A 22,816-nucleotide genomic window follows, 5' to 3' on the forward strand; every position below is an offset into this window, starting at 1 on the left:
GTGCCTTCAGGCTGGGGAATGAACACAACTATCAGAATGAAGAAGTCTCTCTTCATCTCAGTCATAAACGATTGGCTTCAAATCCTGAGGATTTCTTCATTCTGATAGTTGTGAATCTTTGGAATTCCACCGTTGAATATATTGAAGACTGAGATTGATAGAACTTTAATCTTTTGGCAAATGGAGGGCGGGTGGGAAAATGGAGTTGAGATAGAAGGTTTATATCGAATGGTGGAGCAGACTCAAGGGGCCAAATCACCTACACCTATTGTTATGTTCAGGAGAAGCAGCAGAAAGTTAAAACAAATAAAGCTTCATTACACACAGAGGACATTTCCCCAGCCAGTTTCTCTCCCTCTGTTCTAATCAGGCCATCCTGGATGGTAAAATTGCAAATATACTCCACCAAAGCCTAAGCTGTTTCTGTGAGAGGGAAACACGAATGGATTTTATTCTTGCTACAGAAGCCGAGATAGTTTTCTGGAACTGGGCATGTGACAGACAACATAACTGCAATAACATGGAATTACAACAGAAACCACAACTGCCCTGTCAGCAACAGCAACACAGACAGCAACACATTCTGCACACAGCACTTCCTCTCTCTTTCTGATGAGGTAAAACGTATTTTCAGATCAAACACTAAACATTCTTCTGCTGACCCTGTTGAGTGTGTGCAAAAATTGTAAATCTTTTACATTTCTTTTCCGAGGAGCGCTGTGAACGGACACCTCCCCAGTGTCATAATGGCCATGAACTGAAATTTTTACAGGCAATTACTTTTATATGTATTATGGGAATGATTATGCAACTGTGTGTCTCTGTGTCAGTCGGAGAGCGCTGGGCTAGTCAGCCTTAGGCCTGTTTGATGGCTGGTGTGTACGGAGCGTCATTCTGTGGCCAGGCTGTGATTTAAGTGCGGTGGGTGATTGCCCCTTTTATATGACCCTCCCTAATTAAACTTTTGAAAATCATACTAATTCAATGTACACATTACTTTCATTTTAATGTTCAGATCCCACTACCACCAAGCGTGGTTTTGAATAGCCTTCAGTTCTTTCGCAGCATATCTTACCGACAGTAAAACTTTGCTTTGTTACAGTACGTGGTTTACAGGAGGTCTTGTGGTGCAGTGGTGAGTGTCCCTGCCTCTGAGCCAGAAGCTCCGGGTTCGAGCCCTTTGAAAGGAGTAATTTGACAAGGAAGTATTCAATGAACGGCATGACACTAGAAAGTTCTGGGGAACAAACGGACCTTGGCTTGTTTATCCATAGATCTCTGAAAGCAGAAGGGCGTGTTAGTAGAGTGGTGAAAAAGGCATATGGGACACTTGCCTTTATCAATCGAGGCATAGATTACAAAAGCAGGGAAGTCATGATGGAGTTGTATAGAACTTTGGTAAGGCCACAGCTGGAGTACTGTGTGCAGTTCTGGTTGCCACATTATAGGAAGGATGTGATTGCACTGGAGGGGGTGCAGAGAAGATTCACCAGGATGCTGCCTGGGATGGAACATTTAAGTTATGAAGAGAGGTTGGGTAGGCTTGGGTTGTTTTTACTGGAGCAGAGAAGACTGAGGGGCGACCTGATCGAGGTGTACAAGATTATCAGGAACATGGACAGGGTGGATAAGGAGCAGCTGTTCCCCTTAGTTGAAGGGTCAATCACAAGAAAACATAGGTTCAAGGTGAGGGGCAGAAGGTTCATGGAGGATGTGAGGAAAAACTTCTACCCGGAGGCTGGTGACGGTCTGGAATGCACTGCCTGGGAGGGTGGTAGAGGCGGGTTGCCTCACATCCTTAAAAAAGTACCTGGCTGAGCATTTGGCAAGTCATAACATTCAAGGCTATGGGCCAAGTGCTGATAAATGGGATTAGCTGGGAGGTCAGGTGTTTCTCACATGCCTGTGTAGACTCAATGAGCCAGAGGGCCTCTTCTGCACTGTATGATTCCCATCCCAGGACTTGATAGCTAAGGAAGGTGCGTTCATAATGTGGTCAAACAGGTTGAGTGTCAACTTGCAAATCTTTCCAATATGCCAATGGTTGGGAGACACTCCTGGTCAGCTTTAAGCCCCTGGCGAGTGACCTTTCCAGGAATTACTAGCTATGGAAACGGACAAAAGTCTACTTTAGTGCACCACGGTGTGTGGGGAGAGGATTGGGGGACTCAGAAATCCTGCCAACTACCCCCGAACTATTTCCCATTTTACAAGTATTGGCGGAGGAATCAGACAGCCCACCCACCCTTGGGCTTACTGAGGCTTTAACATGGCTGATTAATGGGCACTTAAGCACCTAATCCTACCCTCACTGCTTTTTTAAATCAGCATCATGGAGAGGCCAACACCAAGCGAGTGGCCAGGCAACATTTATTGAGTGGGCTGGTGTTGGGTAAGGGGGTGATACCACCTTTGGGGATCCAGATGGACAACAGAGATACCATCCAGTCCCCCCCCCACCTCCAAACCCCCAGGATGATTCACCCCACCTTTTACCCTCCCACCCTGGTGTCTCAAACAAGTCCCTCCATCCCCTCAAGGCCTTCACTGGATCACGCCAGGCTGGCCCACCAATACCCTGGACTTACTTCAAGTCCAACTCCATCACCTTCTCTTTTCCAGGAATTGGCTGCAGTCCCAGTAGTGGCCACTGCTCAGAAGTGGCACTGTTAGTACTAGGAGACTGCTGGCTATTCCGAATGGCTGGCAAATCTCTAAGTCTGGACTTTTTCCCAGATAGGGAGAGGAATCTCATCCAAAGCCAACTCCTGGCGGACATAAAATAGCTGCGGGTCAGCCAACTGTTTCGTGGGTAGACTCCCTGATGCACCTCAATGAGCACCCAGAAACAAGGCTTTAGAACTGAAGGCTTTAATACATTAACAATGAAACTACTAACACAAATTCACCCGTTCAGACTGAAGGGGTCCTGCCGGAGCAGGGGGTCTTATACCCTGCCACCGGAGGCGGGACCCCACTGGAGTGTGCCATGATAACACTTGGGACAGGTAAACACCCTATCCCAACAACATAGTACAACCCCCATAACAACAACAATAACAACCCCAGTGGTGAACCAACGATGGTTCACCACATTCACCCCTCCTTTAGGAACCAAAGGTGGCGGGGTGGATGAAAACAGACAATGACAAAAAAAATAACAGGATTCACAAGTCCAGACGGTCTGGAGGACCACACCGACGCTGCGATCTTCTCAACACCGGTTGCGAAACCGGAGCAGGTGCTTGCGGTGGCTCTCTCAAAGCAACATCTGGCTGTCCCCTCAAAGACTCCCGGGCCGGCCGGCCCTGATGAGGCGATGGTGTAGGGGATCCTGGAACGTTTGGTGGTGGTGGTGGTGGTGATGATGGTGGCGCCGATCTCCGAGTCTCAGGCAAGCTGTACATGGGAGTAAAAGTGTTATGCACTGGTCCCGGTGCTGACCGCGCCACGTCTGGGGAAGTAATGAGGAGTAGTGGATCTGTGACTGGGGGAATAGGAGCGACAGGAGTTGCTACGTCCCCTGCGGGTGCCAGGTCTCTAATGGAGACAGTGTCCTCTCGTCCGTCAGGATATGCCACATAGGCATACTGAGGGTTGGCGTGGAGGAGTTGGACCGGTTCGACCAAGGGGTCGGACTTGCGAGCCCTCACATGGCGCCGCAGAAGGACGGGTCCTGGGTACGTCAACCAGGCTGGCAATGAGGTCCCCGAGGACGACTTCCGAGGGAATGAGAACATCCTCTCGTGGGGAGTAGCATTGGTTGCCGTACACAGGAGGGAGCGGATAGAATGGAGCGCAGTTGGAAGGACCTCCTGCCACCGGGAGACTGGAAGGCCCTTGGATTTCAGTGCCAGTAGGACAGCCTTACAGACTGTAGCATTCTCCCTTTCCACCTGTCCGTTACCCCTCGGGTTGTAGCTCGTGGTTCTACTAGAGGCAATCCCGAATGAGAGCAGGAATTGCCTCAAGTCGTTGCTCATGAACGACGAGCCCCTGTCGCTATGAATATAGCAGGGGTACCCGAACAGGGTAAAAAGCTCACTGAATGCCTTGATGACGGTGGCAGTCGACGTGTCCGCACAGGGGAAAACAAACGGAAACCGGGAAAATTCGTCTATTATGTTAAGAAAATAGACATTCCGATCCGTTGAGGGAAGGGGGCCCTTAAAATCTACACTCAGCCTCTCAAAAGGGCGAGTGGCCTTGACCAAATGTGCCCGGTCTGGTCGATAAAAGTGTGGTTTGCATTCTGCGCAAATCCGACAACTTCTAGTAACTGACCTGACCTCCTCCACCGAGTAGGGTAGGTTGCGGGCTTTTATGAAGTGGTAGAGTCTGGTGACTCCAGGATGACACAGATCATTGTGGAGAGCCTTCAAGCGGTCCTCCTGCATGATGGCGCATGTTCCGCGCGAGAGGGCATCCGAGGGCTCATTGAGCTTCCCTGGACGATACATAATATCGTAATTATAGGTGGAGAGCTCAATTCTCCACCGCAAGATCTTATCGTTCTTGATCTTGCCCCTCTGCGTGTTACTGAACATAAACGCCACGGATCGTTGATCCGTGATCAGGGTGAACCGCTTACCTGCCAGGTAATGGCGCCAGTGTCTGACTGCCTCCACAATGGCCTGAGCCTCCTTTTCCACCGCTGAGTGCCGAATCTCTGGGCCTTGAAGGGTGCGGGAAAAAAACGCGACGGGCCTGCCTGCCTGGTTTAGTGTGGCGGCTAGGGCGAAGTCCGATGCATCACTCTCCACCTGGAAAGGGATGGATTCATCCACCGCGTGCATCGTGGCTTTCGAGATGTCGCTTTTCAAAACCTTGAAGGCCAATTGGGCCTCCGGCGTAAGTGGGAAGGTCGTGGACTTAATGAGCGGACGAGCTTTGTCCGCGTAGTTGGGGACCCACTGTGCATAATACGAAAAGAACCCGAGGCATCTCCTCAGTGCTTTCGTGCTAGCGGGCAAGGGAAGTTCAGTGAGTGGGCGCATACGGTCTGGATCAGGGCCAATGACCCCGTTTTCCACCACGTATCCGAGGATGGCTAACCTACGCGTACGGAATACGCACTTCTCCCTGTTATAGGTCAGATTCAGGCGAGATGCAGTGCGTAGAAAGTGTTGGAGATTCGTGTCGTGGTCCTGCTGGTCATGGCCGCAGATGGTGACGTTATCCAGGTACGGGAAGGTAGCCCGCAACCCGTTCTGGTCCACCATTCGGTCCATAGCACGCTGGAAGACCGAGACCCCATTGGTGACACCAAATGGAACCCTGAGGAATTGGTATAGACGACCATCCGCCTCAAAAGCCGTATATTGTCGGTCCTCTGGGCGGATGGGGAGTTGATGGTAGGCGGACTTAAGGTCTATGGTAGAAAACACTCGGTACTGCGCAATCTGATTGACCATATCAGAAATGCGCGGGAGAGGATACGCATCCAGCTGCGTGTATCTATTAATGGTCTGACTATAGTCGATGACCATCCGAGGTTTGTTCCCGCTTTTGACTACCACGACCTGCGCTCTCCACGGACTAGCACTGGCCTGTATGATCCCTTCCTTGAGGAGCCGCTGAACCTCAGATCTAATAAAGATCCGGTCCTCAGCGCTGTAACGCCTACTTTTAGTAGCGATGGGCTTGCAGCCAGGTACCAGATTTTTAAAAAGGGATGGTGTCGTGATCTTCAGGGTGGATAGATTGCACGCGGGGCGTTTTGGGCAATTTGGAGGCTGCGGCTGGCTCCCTACGGCCAGTGAAGGGAGTGGCCCACCGTACTGTAGGATCACACTCTTCATGTGGACCATAAAATTTAGTCCGAGGAGAATTGGCGCGCAAAGGTGAGGTAACACAAGGAGCCTGTATTGCTCGTAAATTGTGCCCTGTACCTCAAGAGTTACCATACATTGTCCTTGGATCGGTACAGACCGGGACTGTGATGCCATGGAAATGGTCTGCTTGGCAGGGAGAACCCGGAGTCCACACCTTTTAGCAGTTTCAGGGTGTATGAAACTTTCGGTGCTCCCACTGTCAAACAGACAATTTACAGTTCTGCCACTAACCTTTACCTCCATCATAGAATGTTCCAGTCTGAAATGCCTGGTCTGATCCAGAGAGATCGACGCCACCGTTGGCCCCTGGGCGTCACTGCATGCTGCCGATGTGGATGCTGAGGACCCCTGCTGGTCGCTGCTGCATGCTGCCGATGTGGATGCTGAGGACCCCTGCTGGTCGCTCCTAGTCGTCGTGGACCATGATGGCCGCCCCCATGAATCGCATGTGGCCGAGGGCTCCAAGCGCAGCGACTCCTGGTGGTCTTCCTCCTCCTCCTCTGTTTGCCACGATGGCGCCGTCCTGAGATCGCACGTGGTCGGACCTCGTGGGTACTGCGACGCCGAAGGAGATTGTCTCCGTTCTGGAGGGTTACAAGCTGCACTGCCGTTTTTACGTTTGGACCTGCAGACTTTGCTGTAGTGGCCTTTTTTACCGCACTGGCTGCAGATTGCCGTTCTTGCCGGACACTGCTGCCGTGGATGCTTAGCCCCACCGCAAAAATAGCATCGCTGGCCCCCTGGAGCTGCCGCCGTCGTCGAATCGATCTGGGAGCGCGGGTTCGCGAGGCGAGGAGGGAGCAGAGCTTGCTCCAACCACGTTGACTGCACGTGGTCCTCGGGGTACAGCGCCAAGCTCTTCGACGCCGCCTCCAACCTCACGGCCATCCCCATTGCCTGGGTCAAGTTGAGTTTCCCCTTTTCTAATAATTTAAGTCTGATGTACGAGGACCCTACCCCTGCTACGAACGCGTCTCGGGCGAGGTCTTGCATGTACTGCTCGGCGGAGACATCCTTACAGTCACAACCCCTGGCAAGCTGCAGGAGTTCATTGGCGTAGTCTTCTATGGTCTCGCCCGACTGCCGACGTCGTGTAGCGAGGAGATAACGAGCGTGAATCTCGTTGGGTGGCGTAATGTACCTATTCTTTAGGAGCTCGACGGCACCCTGGTAAGTGGAAGCTGCACGAATGGCTAGGTAAATCGTGTCGCTTACCCTTGCGTGGAGGACCTGGAGTCTATCAGTGTCTGTAGTGATAGCTACCGAGGCTGCCAGGTAGTCCTCGAAGCACTTCCACCAATGTTCGAACGTGTTAGCTGCACCGACTGCACGTGGGTCCAGTGTCAGACGATCCGGTTTTAGGATCTGTTCCATATTCTCAGTTAATGTATTAAATTGATGCACCTCAATGAGCACCCGGAAACAAGGCTTTAGAACTGAAGGCTTTAATACATTAACAATGAAACTACTAACACAAATTCACCCGTTCAGACTGAAGGGGTCCTGCCGGAGCAGGGGGTCTTATACCCTGCCACCGGAGGCGGGACCCCACTGGAGTGTGCCATGATAACACTTGGGACAGGTAAACACCCTATCCCAACAACATAGTACAACCCCCATAACAACAACAATAACAACCCCAGTGGTGAACCAACGATGGTTCACCACACTCCCAACTGCTTTTTCAGTCAGGGGTGGCAAGGAACTCTATAAATTCCAGCCTATAGTCAAAATCATACATGGTGGACGTACAGACAAGCATCATGATAGGAATAGCTCAGTCAGTGCTTTTTAAGGTGGCTGCATTTATCACCTTCTTTCCTACCAGATCCTTTCAAGTAATGCATTAAATTATCAATCAACAGTGCGCCAATACATCTAGCAGTGACAGATTTGGGCCACTTTGTCCAGAGCACAGCAGTAATATCTAGATTTGTGCAAAAAGATAGACCAATGCACTGTCCCATTAATGTCCTGGGACTGGGACTGCAGCCAGTCCAAAGATGTGTGGGTTAGGTTGATTGGCTACGTTAAATTAACCCTAGTGTCAGGGGGATTAGCAGGGCAAATATGTGGGGTTGCAGGAATAGGGCCTGGCTGGGATTGTGATCAATGCACTTTCAATGGGCTGAATGGCCTCCTTCTGCACTGTAGGGATTCTATGATTCTATGTCTTCTATGTCAGTCTTGTGCCTGTATAAAAGTATAATGTGCATGTCTTCCAAATGCAGCACTTACTGGCTGTGATTCCCCTCTGGATCCAGCGAGCACGATGATGAGTGACAGGATGAACCTGGTCTAGTGATTCTTTGTGCTGAATAACCTGGCCCTGTAACTGATGGCAACACATCAGCTGCCTGAACCCACCCAGTTTCTGACACCTTTGACTGGAGTTGCTGAGATTAGCTAAGCCCGGAATGAAATCTTCATCACCTCAGCTGATTTCTGCATTTCCCTGTTATCGGACACCGCCCTCATCCTCACAGGGACCTACACAGAAAATGATTGCTGTCTCAAACATTTTGAAACCGGGCGAGGAAGACTCCAACGGTTTGGTGTCCAAGCTAGCTGTAAACTCAGCCACAGGCACTTCGAAGAGCAGCAAGGTCCGGAATTGAAGCACTCATCACCAAAGCACAACTTAGTTGGAGTGGATATGGAGAATGACTGATGATAAAATCCCCGAGACAGTCACTTATTCACAACTTGAATATCGCCTGCAAGGTAGGCAGAGGTTAAAGTTCAAAGATTTCTTGAAGGTGCACCTCAGGAAATGAGGCATGTTCACTATAAGTACAAGACAGAACCATCTGGGAGGCAATCTGAAGTATGGCTTTTACTTTATTTGAAGAACACAAAATACAGGTAACTAAGGACAAAAAGGCAAGCTGCAAAGACAGGGCAGTCCTAAAAAAAAAATCAGACAATACATTCTTGCTGGCACGGTGGAGAGCCATACAGGTTTGCAACGCACCAGGTTAGAACGCACAACAGATTAGTGTACGCACGCAGGGAACAGCCATCTTCAATAACAACGGGAAAGCAATGAGTCCTGTGTGGTAGCATCACCAGTTGGAACCACATTTTTAGATCTTCTTAGTGCTTTTCCTGGCTAGCTCTCCTACACTCCTTTTTAAACCAGGATTGTTAATGGCGATAAATTAGAATCTATGAAGGACTAAGGGGATTTAGGTGCCCACGTGTCTAGATCACTAAAAGCTGATGCACAGGTGCAAAAATGACCAAAAGAAAGGCTCATGGAATATTGGCCTTTTATGTCAAATTAGTTGGAAAATAAAGTGAGGAAGTGAAGCTTCAGAGAGTTGGTAACATCCCATTGGGCACCAAACCACAGGAAGAACACATTGGCTTGCAAGAGGTGCAGTACAGATTTACCCAGAATGATGGTGAGACGTAAAGGGCTAAATTATGAGGAAGGATTGCAGAAACTTGGCTTGTTTTCCTTGGGTTTGAAAGATTGAGGGATGATCTAATTGTTTTTCCTACAGGAGAAGCATCAGAAACAATTTGAAATCTAGAACAAGGGAGTACAATCTTAAAATTAGAAATGAAATCAGGGAAACACTTTTTTCCCCACAAAGGGTAACTGGAATCTCTAAATCTCTCTTTAAAACGCTGTGGAGACAGAGGCAATTGAATTTTTTACGATGGGTTGGTAGGTCAGTTTAGTAAAGAGTATGGGATCAAAGGCAGGTAAATGGAGGTGAAGTACAACCATGATCAGTGGTAGCCATGATGTAGAGATGCCGGCGTTGGATTGGGGTAGGCACAGTAAGAAGTCTCACAACACCAGGTTAAAGTCCAACAGGTTTATTTGGTATCACGAGCTTTCGGAATGCTGTTCCTTCATCAGGTGAGTGGAGAATTGGGTTCACAAACAGGGCATATATAGACACAAACTCAATTGCAAGATAATGGTTGGAATGCGAGTCTTTACAGGTAATCAAATCTTTACAGGTGCAGACAATGCGAGTGGAGAGAGGGATAATCACAGGTTAAAGACACAGTGCTCTCGTGTGATGATGGCATCCGTGTTGGTGCCTCAACCGGGATCTTGGGTTCATGTCACACTACATATAACCCCCACCATTTGGCCTGGGCTTGCAAAATCCTACTAACTGTCCTGGCTTGAGACAGTTCACACCTCTTTAAACCTGTGATTATCCCTCTCTCCACTCACATTGTCTGTACCTGTAAAGACTTGATTACCTGTAAAGACTCGCATTCCAACCATTATCTTGCAATTGAGTCTTTGTCTATATATGCTGTGTTTGTGAACCTAACTCACCACTCACCTGATGAAGGAGCAGTGCTCCAAAAGCTCGTGATTCCAAATAAACCTATTGGACTTTAACCTGGTGCTGTGAGACTTCTTACTATGATCAAAGTGAATTGGGAAAAAGGTTCAAGGGGCTGAATGGCGTACCCTTGTTGGCAATCATTGTAAGACTGTATATTATATATAAACATGGGTACTCTCACCGTTAACTATCTTTTGAGTCAGGAAAATTTCTTCCAGAACTGCACTCTCAATCCACAAATTTAAGAGGTTTGCTCCTCTATCTCCAACACAGCGTTTCAAACAGATCTCCTTCGCGAAGAATCAAGTCCACAATTCCAACCAGAGAGAAAGGCCTTCCTTATGACACCTCCCGGAACAGCACCTTCAGAGCCACATGGCCGAGAGAATCAGGCCTGCCCCACTTCTTATTAATGGCATCCTTTCTTTAATGGCATCAGGACTTCAAAAATAAATGTCTCTTTTTAAATTATGAGCAGCGGCCTATTAAAAGCCGCTGAGTTTTTGGGTGTCACACCCTAAGCCTGTGTATACAACAATCTGCTCAGGGGATCACAGATATTATTGTGAAAATAATCATGCAGATCAGATGTGAAGTAATTTTTATTTAGACACAATTACTTAAATGAAAAAACTAAAGAGAGGGAAATACAATTTATATCCATTTTCCAACCACTGCCTCGTCCTGTTGTCCGAAATCCTTCAATCGACAGTGTATGATTCCAGGCAGTAAGAGAAAATACCAATGAAGCTTCTCATTGGAAGTGGTGCCTGTGCATTTTGTTTCTTTACATCAGGATCCCAGACAGAGGTAAGCAGCTGACTGAGAGATTGTACCCTGAATACAGGCTTTCCCTAGGGTGTATGCCACTATTTGTGAAATTAAACAAACATTGTTGGGAGCTGGGTTTTACTGGCAACTCTGCAATACTTGATACGCTTGCAATGCAATAAATAGGTTTGTAAAGGGTATATGGTGAAGTGGATGATGTACTTCGGAGAACTGTTTTTGGTGGAACATGACTAAAATTGGGGAGAAATAGTTTCCATAATCTGACTAAATAGCAAAATGTACAATTGAACAGAAAACGGTTAAAGACAAAAACTCTGAAAAAATCCAGCAAACATATCAATGCAGACAATAAACTTGACTCAAGAAGTATTAGAAAGATATAATTATTTATGTATGTACTCTTGAAAATTGCTAAAAGCACTTTACAGTTAAGGCAAAATTCCGGCACGCTTTACAAAAGGGTTTTGAATGTCACGGCAGTCTGAAGCTTCCTGCATCCTTTTATTTTCACCCTCTCTCTGTTCCAGTAGCTCCCAGTGATTCCTCCAGCAGCTTCTTCTGGCGCTAATTCACAAACGCCACATCCTTCCTACTTCCCATTTTCACTGTAAACTCCAGAGCCCATTTTCTCAAACATGGTTAATTATCAAGAGTCGGATTACATTCCACCCAGAGTCAATATTGCTTCTGTACACAATCAAGCATCAGTATAATTCACACTGAGGCTTCTCTGTGCTGTTTAAACAATACGGCAACTTGTGTAAATGAGGAAGACAAATTAAAACTGCCTAATTTGGATTTTACTTTGTCTCTCCTGATAAAAGTCGCCTTGTTTGGCTGAAATGAGAAATGCTGCCAAACTTGCTCTAGTTTCATTGCACATTTTTGCACATACAGAAGGAATGGTTCAATAATGTTCTGTCATAGAGGGCTACAGTATAATAATACATATATCAGAAAGAAATATTGTGCTATCTGAGATTTCTGGAACCCACTTTATTGATCGATAGAAACCATTTTCACAGATTGCTGGCCAGATCAACCTGTTAGTCTCCTAATGTCCCATTCAACAGAAAATAACCAATTATAGAAGCAAGACTGCATGCAGCACTGCTGCCTCACTGCACCAGGGACCCGGCTTGGGTCACTGTCTGTGTGGAGTTTGCTTGTCTTCCCCAGTGTCTACGTGTGTTCCCTCAGGGTGCACCGGTTTCCTCCCACAATCCAAAGATGTGCAGGTTAGGTGGATTGGCCATGCTAAATTGACCCTTAGGTTAGATGGATTAGCCATGGGAAAGGTGTGGTGTTAGGGGGATAGGGCGGGAAAGAGGGCCTGTGTAAGGTGCTCTGTCAGAGAGTTGGTGCAGACCCGAAGAGCTGAATGGCCTTTTCTGCACTGTAGGAATTCTATGAATTCGGGGTAGTCAATCTTGGTCACAGGAACAAAATACGCCGCCATCGCAGCTGAGATCAAGCTGTTCAGCTGAGGCTATGTCCTGTGTGTGGGACCTTCATATTACTCTAGCTTAGTATCATGTCAAGCGATGTATTTAGCCAGTAAGCTCAAAATTTGATAGAAAGCATTTAATGCAGAGAGAAGATATTTTGAAAGATCCTAAATATTTTAAAGGTCACTGCAGATATTTTTCCCCCATCTTTGGATGAAATATATTCCAGATATGTATGATTTTACCAATGCCTCAGTGGATAAATACACTACACGGTGTGACATTAACCTAAAAAGCTGGTTCTAGCCCTCCTATGTGCTGAGTTATTTCAGCAGCTGGAGGCTGACTGAGGGAAACTGATTTTCGGTTCCCCAGATGGCTGAAGGTTGAATTCACTGCCTGATGCGGTATCTGGCCACAGAGATCAGAAAGGTCACGGGGGAACAGCATATTAAGGCGGTTCAGCACGTTCGGAAGGTCATTGACAGAGGCTCTGGTGATAAGACTTGGTGACCCAAGAAATGTCAGTCATGTAGAGACCGCCATACCTTTGCATTCTTATTGCTGTCAACCGCGCATCTAGGGCAGAGAGAACTACAATAAGGCAAGAGACTCGAGTGGTTTCAGAAATCAGAAACAACAAAGAAACTGGGTGCTGGCCAACTCCAAATTCATGGGCACTGGGCTGGTGGGGGCGGGGGGGGGGGGGGGGGGGGGGAGGGTGTCGTGGTGTTGAGTCTTTTTTGTATTCCAAAAAAAATGTTGCAATCAGCAAATTAGTATGCAAATGTAACATCCCTTCAGAATACTAAATACAGTCTTACAGAACTGCTGAAAGCCAGGCTTCGACAGAACAAACCTACGCAAACTCATGAAACATTTCCAAAACAATTTAAAAGGCCATGGGGAAATGCACTGGTTCCGTAGAGCTGTTCTCATGGCCACGTTGAGAGTTAATGACTCCTCTGTACCATTAGGCATTGGAGTTTTACATTTCTCTGCCTGAGTTGAAGCATCAGAACTCAGCACAAATACCAATTCACAGCCTGATCTGCAACTCCACAGGTCCCGACTGCCACATTTCTTCTGTTACTATGTCACTGTCTGTTTCTCTGGATTGCAAATGAAAGCATTAATGATCAACTGTGCTACAGGTTGTTCCTCTTTGGCAACACTGACCCTGGTTTCATATTAAGCTCAAATATTTCAACACACTTTCAGTAAAATTTTGTGTCTGCTTGCAGCCTATACTTCATCTGTATGCTCACTATTCCAACAAAGTTAAAGGACACTGCCATTATGACATTGATGCTAATCCATATAATGATCATATGTCATATTATAAAAGTATGTATTTTTCTTACAGAATAGAGATATTAGAAGTTACTTTTGATGCTATTAATAGGCGTATGCTATTAACATAGGTGCTAATGCATTTATTTTATCTGGGCTTGTGCCAAGGTTAAATAGCAGAGAAAGAGCAAGAGCTTGCATTTGTATAGCAACTTTCACAACTGCAGTTAGCTCCAAAGTGCCCCGCACAGACATTGAGGCACTCTTGAAATGTAGCCACAGTTGTTATATAGGGAAATACAGCAGCCAAACATAGAAACAGCTGCAAGATTAATGACCAGATATCAGTTTTACCAAATTTGGTTGAGGATTTAACCATTGGGCTACCGCAGATTCAAGACTGACAGCATCAAACCAATGCCTGAGTAACATTACCAAACATAATTCCCAGGCTGCTGTTCCTTCAGGAAAAATTGCATTCATGTTGCCTCGTTGTCTACTGCTTTGCAACCTCAAGTGTCTGTATTGGTCTATTTTTAATTAGTAGCTTCATTGCATTTGTTGAGAATTTTGGAAACAATACAAAAGGCACAAAGCAATTTGGCTGCAAGCTAGTAGATATACAGTTGTGGGCTGTGTGGTGATGGAAATAGTCCAGAGCTCTGAATGATGCAATAGTGGAAACTCAAAGTAACAGTTGGACCATTAGAATTCATGACAGGAACTAAACACAGCAGAAAAGCTGCAGGAAAAGCCAAATCTACTTCTACCCATCTCTTTTCTTTTAGAAGCATGTGTTACCCTTAGGGAACACTGTTTAATAACAATATATTAGAAGCATTTTTGATGAAAGACTTCTTCATTCTCTGGTTTGTAAGTATTTCATTTCTCTGCATGGCCTTAACTGCAAATGCAGTCCATATTAAACTAATCCCATCACTTAAACTCTTCCTCGAAAAATAAATAAGCAGGGGGTAACACGGGAGTTGAGCATGCTCGATTGTGAAAGGTCCAAGTGGCTGGAAAACAGAGAGGCTATTTTTCTATACACATAAGGGCTTGTACAGTTAACTTTCTCACAGTTCAGTGGCACATTCTAACTTTGACATACCAAAGCTTCTTTCAGAATGCTGACAATCTTGGAACGTACTCCAAACCATCAGTGAGTGCAGTCACTGCTGCCAGCTTCTCCAGTACAGAGATAATCACAGCTGGCCCAGCAGACCTGCTTAAAAAATAAAATCTCCAGCTTGCAGATGTGCAATCTCACAGCTTCTTACGATTTGCCAGTTTGCAGTGTGTCAGGGGCTCCCACAAAACACTCTGTTGTGAACGGTTCCGCTCCAGAAGTTGTTTGAATGCTCCGTAAAGATTCTTCCATCTCCTTCTGGTGCTTCTTCAGATGTTTTTGCAAAAGCTGCTTGTCGGGAGAGGAGTAGACACATAAGTGACACCCAAACGTCTCACCCGTGTGGTGCCTGCGTACATGAAGGTCCAGACTCTTCTTCTGAATGCTGCAAAGCCGGGAAAAAAATCAAAACCAATTAAATGCATGAATTCAATGAATCATTGCATTGTGCAATGTAGATTATGCAGGGGCACTTTGGACTGAAGCAATTCAATTTTGCCTGGACCCTGTAATCTTCCCCATTGACATTGCAGGATACATTCCAAAGCTCCATGGCAGCACAAAAAGAACCGTGCACTATCAAGCCTGTGCGTGCCCAATTCTTTAAAAGTTCCGATTGGGATTTTGGCAATCTGGCTTTTAAAATTCACAGAAATGAAATGTGCAGCCTGACAATGCAAGAGGAGCCTGAGTGGGCTGAATGGCCAGCCCACAGCAGCTAGAAAATTGTAGCCTGCTTTGCAGATATCAAGAATAGGCTTTTCACAAGTTCCATTTTCTTCCATTACGCACTCTGTTAGCTATGCGCAATGGGGAAGAAAGTGTCACAACTTCAAATAGTGACAGGCCATTATAGCCCAACCAGTCTTATTGCTATATTTAACCATTCCTGACGAGCAGAAACACCTCAATGGCAAAATATATATTTTATTTGCACAGAAATTCTGAAATATTAACTACTCCTTAATATTACTGGCTCAGTAGTTACAGTGAGAGTTGCTTGGAGTCATTTCTATCTGCTACTATGAAAATAAACATTTTGAACTCATTTGGGAAGCTATAACCTGCAAAATATATAACGGAAAGAAAACTCAACAAACTCATTTCAAAACCTAAACTTCACAGAGTTAACTGGAAACAGTTCCATTGTGAAAAATTCCCATCCATTAAATGGTCGCTCTCTGACTTAGATTCATAATGCTCACCAATTCTTATGTTCCAATCATTTTCATAATTACTTTTGATTTGATCAGCCACTTTTATCTTTCATCTTAATTCCCTGCACAAACTTTGGTTCCCCCCACCCTCCCCATGGTAACAAAAGTCAAAGGTAATCTTGAAGATAAGATTTTTAAAAACCTCAAAAACTGCCGTATCCACCATTTTCACTCTAAGATGTGACCAATCGGGCAGCACGGTGACACAGTGGTTAGCATTGCTGCCTCACAATGCCAGGGATCCGGGTTCAATTCCGGCCTTGGGTCACTGTCTGCGTGGAGTTTGCGTGTTCTCCCCGTGTCTGCGTGGGTTTCTCCGGGTGTTCCGGTTTCCTCCCACAGTCCAAAGGACGTGCTGGTTAGGTGCATTGGCCATGCTAAATTCTCCCTCAGTGTACCTGAACAGGTGCCGGAGTGTGGCGACTAGGGGATTTTCACAGTAACTTCATTGTAGTGTTAATGTAAGCCTACTTGTGACACTAATAAACAAACTTTAAAAACTTTAATGTTTTTGTGGGAACTGATTTGGGTGAGGCCCAAGGACAGAATTGTTCACCCAATAGCATTTCAAACACCTTATAAAATATTCACCCTCACCATTCAAGATTCTGTCCATGAAACTGGCAATGATCAACAATGTGCAAAACTCACAGGAGAGTCATTGGAGTAGATTCAGAAGTAACAGTAAAAGAGGAAATTCTGCGGTTGCTAAGCAACAACATGGCCCCATTCCATTGTTGCTGTTGTTTCCCCAATATAAATCCGGTTTTATGAAGAGCTGCTTTTATAATACATTAATCATTTATTAACTCTCATTATGCTAGTGTTTCGGAACTGCTTGCTTTGAGTACGGAAGATAAAAGGCCACCCCCTCCTCCCAGAAGTGGCAAAGGAGAATCGGGGGTACCTTTTAAACAAAATGAGAACGAGAGCAGCAGTGACAGCAATAGAAAGGCAAAGAGAGAGAGAGGAAAGGAGAATCAGAAACAAAGGACTTCAAGAGCACTACAAACAGATACCAACGCAAACAGTGAGTAAAACAAAGAAAGGCTAAATGTACAACTCAAATCAGAGTACAGCTTCTTCCCTGCGGCTATCAGACCTTTGAATGGACTTACCTTATATTAAAAGTTGATCTTTCTCTACACCCTAGCTATGACTGTAACACTACATTCTGCACTCTCTCGTTTCCTTCTCTATGAACGGTATGCTTTGTCTGTATAGCGCACAAGAAACAACACTTTTCACTGTATCTCAGGACATGTGACAATAATAAATCAAATCAAAGGGGAGAGTAAGAAAACAAGAGATGGCCAAAGAATGCAAAACTCTACCTCAATAGCAGGCATCAGATTAAAATTCTGCAGTTGGGTGAAAATTCAATTTCCCATTTGCTATTTGAATATCTGGTTACAATTTGCAGCTTCTTCCCCCAGTGGAGAATAATCCACTTGCTAGGGAAACGGTTTTAAAATAAAAAAAACTCATTGAACTTTATGTGAAAATAAATCTTAGTGCTGGCAAATGATAAGTGGCAAGTGAGTTTATTTGTACATAAATCATTGAAGGTGGCAGGACCGGTTGAGAGTACAGTTAATTACACATCCTAGATTTTATTAATAGATGCACAGAATTTTTTTTTTAAGCTATATCCAATCAAAGTCCAATTCAAAGTCTCAACCAGTGAGACATTCCAGATCCAAGCTGACAAGACAGGCAAGCCACTTCCTGTCTTGGGCTTGATCTACATGATCCAAGCTGATTGGAGCAGGCATTGCCCCTCCTCCAAGGCTTGATCTCATTTGCATCTTAGCCAAAAGACCTAGATGCAGCTTTAAAAAATTGCTTCAAATGAAGCCTCAGAGTAACTTCATGACTTCAACCAAATGCAGGATACCAAAACTACACTTTATCTTAGCCAAAAGACCGAGGAGGATGCGAAGGCTTAGAGAGAGTGCAGAAAAGATTCACAAGAATGCTTCCATAGGTGAGGAATCTCTGTTATTTAGATAGATTTAAGAAGTTGGGACTGCTTTCCTTGGAGAAGAGAAGGTTGAGAGGAGATTTGTTAGAGATATTCAAAATCATCAGAGGTCTGGACAGAGTAGATAGGGAAAAAAATGTTCCCATTGGTGGAAGGATCAAGAGCATGAGAGCACAGATTTAAAATAACTGGCAAAAAAAGCAACAGCAACAGGAGGGGAAGCTTTTCCTAAACGAGTGTTTAGGATCTGGAATGCGCTGCCTCAGAGTGTGTTGGAGGCAGATTCAATCGAGGCATTCAAGAGAAAATTAGATTTTTATCTGAAAAGGAAGAATGTGCAGTGTCACAGGGAGAAGGTGGGGAACTGACACAAGGTGAATTGCTCCTGTGGAGAGCCAGCACAGGCATGCTGGGCCGAATGGCCTTTTCGGTGCTGTTACAGTTCTGTGATTTTCCATTAAGCTTTTTTTCTCTAAAACAATTTTGAAGCTCATCCCCCCAGAAATTAAAATAAGCTGTTATTGGAGATGAACTTTCAAAATGGAGAACTGTAATTTTAGACCGAGGTTTTTTGTTTGGAATGTCGACAGTAGGCAGGTATTATACCTGGACATGACAATTAAGTCAAATGACGGGAAAAGCAAAACATACGCCATGAATGTTTCCTAACCTCTTTCTAAGATTATGCTGACTGCAGTTCCTCCGCTGGCACCCTGACTGCGGCTAGCTAACCGGTCAGAGGCCAGGGTCTAAACATTGTTCTGCATGGGGCAATGTCACTCCACACAATACACTGAACCATGCAGCTGGTATTTATGCATAAATTAAACAGACTCTCAAAAAGAAAAATACAAGTTATACTGCAGGAAAACATTTCTAAGTGTTGTTGATCTAACCATTTCCCTGCAACATTTAACACTGTAACAAGCCCCGCAGAGTCTGGATGCCATGAGGCCTTCTGTTTCTTTGCCATTTCCTTCCTGCTTTCATGAGAATCATGCAACTGCTTACTTTAATTTTCTTTAAGATTTTACTTTTTTTGCAGAGAAAGACAGGTCATTCCCTGAAAGAAAATATACTTGGGCTGAAACTGGAAGGGAGGGTAAAGAAAGCGGCATTTTTATTTGGTTATTAAAACAATCCTGCAATGGAAAAGAAACTTACTGACAGCAACTTGGAGCCCATCCTGGCAAAATAATGAAACACTTGGAATGGAATTCTCCCATTTTGAGACTAAGTACAGTGGCGGGTGGCTCCAGGGGCGTCTGTCCTGCAGACCACAATAGCAGGATCCCAGGCCAGATTCTGCACTCGGAACCTCATTAATTATGCACAGGCAAGGTCCCCTCCAGGTCACCTGGCAGCTGACTCGTCCATCTGACCTAAGCTGGCCAGTCGAAGGACCTGCTGCCGTATTTAAACACCAGTCCAGCACACTCCTGTCACTCTCGCCAGCCCACCTGTCTTCACCAGACTGTGTAGGATGTACAGAACCCGGAGGGAAAAGGTGAGTAACCTCCAGAAGAAGGCAGCCCCGAGACTCGAGATCCTCATTTGGCACATCCTCCACCCCAGGGATGGCTCAAAGAAACACATCAAACTCACCTCCCCAGCCTGGAAGACCATTGCCCAGGAGGTCAACGCAGCTGTCACTCGCCCATGAAGCAGCATTAGTGCAGGGAGCAACTGAATGATCTCACCCGCTCTGCTAGGCTAAGTCCTCTCTCAACTTCATCCACTATCAAACTCTCAGCATGGCACAGGTATTTAAATGGCTACTCTCTTCACAGATCTCTCACATTCATTAGCGGGGACACATATCAATACTCCCTCTCAACAAGACTTTCACAATGCTACCACCCTATCTGTCTTCTTGCTCCACCTCCAATTTCTGTCCCTTCTGGGCAGGGAACACCACACACACAGGACATGCATTTCGCCCAAGCTCTGCTCCATCCCCTCTGATAGCATCTCTTTCTTTTGTCCCCATACAGGCAAAACCTACATACAAGTGAGCGTGAGCACAGACTGGGGACAGGATGGAAGAGATAACCGCCCTCACCAAGTTCGGGGAGGCTGCTGCAGAGCCCACCAGCGAGAACCGCGATCGTTCCTGTGAAGACGTAGAGCTTGGCCTCCCTCAACAAGTACGGATTTCAGCAACATTACATTACCCAAATTAACTAGACCCAAACCTGCCTCCTTCTTTAAAAGGCACTCTGGAAAATTGGAAATCATGGGAATGGGATCAGGAATCCTAGAATTGGGACCAACACGCCATTTTTTAAAGTGTTCCTTAGCCATCCCAACTTGGCAAAAACGCCAGTCCAGAGTTTCTGGTTTCAGCCAAAGCTCCACAAAGAAATGTAAAGTTACAACAAAGCGACAAATGTTCTCCAAGAGTCTGTGATTTAGTTGGCCCTTACTTGGGTGAAGGTGTGCGTTCCTAGACTATGGAATTGGAAAGGTGAATAAGGTCAGGTATGTGATATTAATGGATCGTGTACCCACTCACCAACTATAGGAGCACATCTGGCATTTGTAAGGCTTCTCGGTAGAATGTGTGCGGGAATGCCGCCTTAGAGAGCTGGCATCAATGGAGGCATATTGGCAGATTGTACACTTGAAGGGCTTCTCACCTTTGGAGACAAGAAAAAGATAACATACTAAATAAAGCAACCTCATTCGGATCTACCCACTCAACTCAAAAATTCAACAATTATTTCCATTTCTCCTCCCTTTAGAACACAGATTTTCAAACCATTTTAATCTAAAAGTTTTCAAGTACTTACTGCATAGAATACGATAGGCAGAACTTTGACATTCAGTGGGTCTCTAACACAAGTGGTACTAGCTCAGCCTCCTGATTTTCCTTACTACTGATTCCAATTGCTATTGTCCTTTGCACTTTCCCAAGTCTTGACCACAGTGCAAGCATTATATTAACACATCATATTGTACCTTCCCAATCCCTATCCTCCCCCACATGTAAAACTGAGAAGTAAACATTCAGAATCTCAATATGCACTGTGCTGCAAAGACTCAGTGGTGACAGACTAAAATATGCACAGCAATTATCTATGTAGTAACTCAAAAGCTCACACACAGTAATCTTCATTGTCTGAAAGAGATGCATCATGTTCATGGAAACAAAATTGGGATACTCTTAAAACTTGAGGGCAGCCCCAACACTCAAGAAACCGGCCACCATTTTCCTGCAATAGGTCAATATTACAGCAAAACTCTGCAGAGTCTGGATGCCATGAGACCTCGTTTCTTTGCCAGGACAAAACAACCCACTTCACTGATAACCTATTCACCATCTTAAACATTTAGTCCTTCCACCACTGTCACACTGTGGCTGCAGCATGCACCAAATATGAAACACAGCAATTCACCAAGGCTGCTTTGAATACACCTTCCAAGCCCAAAACCTCAACCACCTAGAAAAACAAAGGCAGCAGGTGCAAGGGAACATCAGCACCTTCAAATGCCCCTCTAATTCACACATCATCATGACTTGGAAATATATTATCAATCCATGTCACTGGGTCAAAGTGGACCTCTCTCCACAACAGCACCGTGGACGTACCAACATTACATAGACTGCAGTGTTTCTAGAAGGTGGCTAACTTCTAAAGCCTCAAGAGCAACCAGGAATGGGTAACAACGTGACGCCTGGATCCCATGAATGAATAAAAACAGAGATTCATCAACGAAGCTAATAAATGATGTAAGAGGAAGAGGGCAGATAAGTTGTGTGCTTCCCAAAAATAATGTTTTCAAAAATACTTCATTGCTCCCTCAATTAAAGGAAATGTTTTATCATAACAACTGATCTTCCACGGCATTTTATAAGTAAAACATTGGGAGTCGGTTTAGCTCAGTGGGCTGGACAGCTGGTTAGTGATGCAAAGTGACACCCGAGTTCAATTCCCGTACCGGCTGAAGTTATTCACGAAGGCCCCACCTTCTCGACCTTGCCCTTTGCCTGAGGTGTGGTGATCCTCAGGTTAAATCATCACCAGTCACAGCCTACCGGGATCTGGGACTATGGCGACTTTACCTTTACCTTATAACTAAAACATTACTTTCTGAAGTTATGTAGGAAAGTTAAAACATAAAATGAAGACCTGTTAAATGCAAATTTCTCAAATTGCAAAACTAAAATAAAGAAAAATGCATCAATCATATTTCTGAAATAGTACTCAAACTTCATCTTGTTTTGAATTTACTGCTCACCTGTTCTGTCATCTTTTCCTTCCATATCCTACCCTCACTCAAGACTATCCCCTCGAACTTGCTATATCTCATAGCCTCTGTTGTGGGTGACACGGTGGCACAGTGGTTGGCACTGCGGCCTCACAGCGCCAGGGACCCGGGTTCGATTCCCGGCTTGGGTGACTGTGCAGAGTCTGTATGTTCTTCCCCTGTCCGTGTGGGTTTCCTCCAAGTGCTCCAGTTTCCACCCAGTCAGAAAGACGTGCTGGTTTGGTGCACTGGCCATTCTAAATTCTCTGTGTACCCGAACAGGCACCGGGAGTGTGGCGGCGAGGGGATTTTCATAGTAACTCCATTGCAGTGTTAATGTAAGCCTACTTGTGGCACTAATAAATAAACTTTAACGATAACACTTCTTTCTGTGTCCCTTGTGACCTACATCCTCCACTCCATTCCAAGTTCACTTCCTTCTGCATCCACTCTAGGAAAGAACAATCCCCAAGGCATTTACAGCTGCTCTTTCAAACTGCCAAAATTCATCCCTCCACTGGCCACAATACCCCATAGCTGCTGATT

General features: G+C 45.5%; 1 protein-coding gene and 1 long non-coding RNA gene across 2 annotated transcripts in view; one reads left to right on the forward strand and one right to left on the reverse strand.

The window, feature by feature from the left end:
• Nucleotides 1-823: 823 nt before the first annotated feature.
• Nucleotides 824-22,211, forward strand: LOC144480007 (uncharacterized). Its single transcript, XR_013495599.1, has 3 exons — nt 824-921; nt 16,860-17,065; nt 20,014-22,211. It is a non-coding gene; the product is annotated as an uncharacterized LOC144480007 (long non-coding RNA).
• The window catches only part of LOC144479981 (uncharacterized), a 38,438-nt gene continuing 26,210 nt past the window's right edge, over nt 10,589-22,816 (reverse strand). Inside the window, exons 6-7 of the mRNA XM_078199127.1 lie at nt 20,535-20,658; nt 10,589-15,203 (exon numbers count right to left, since the gene is read on the reverse strand). Of these exons, the coding sequence (XP_078055253.1) occupies nt 14,966-15,203; nt 20,535-20,658 (362 nt within the window). The 3' untranslated portion in view covers nt 10,589-14,965. The remainder of the gene's footprint in view (nt 15,204-20,534; nt 20,659-22,816) is intronic.

Source organism: Mustelus asterias, chromosome 2 (genome assembly GCF_964213995.1).
Source record: "Mustelus asterias chromosome 2, sMusAst1.hap1.1, whole genome shotgun sequence".
Classification (NCBI taxonomy): Eukaryota; Metazoa; Chordata; class Chondrichthyes; order Carcharhiniformes; family Triakidae; genus Mustelus; species Mustelus asterias.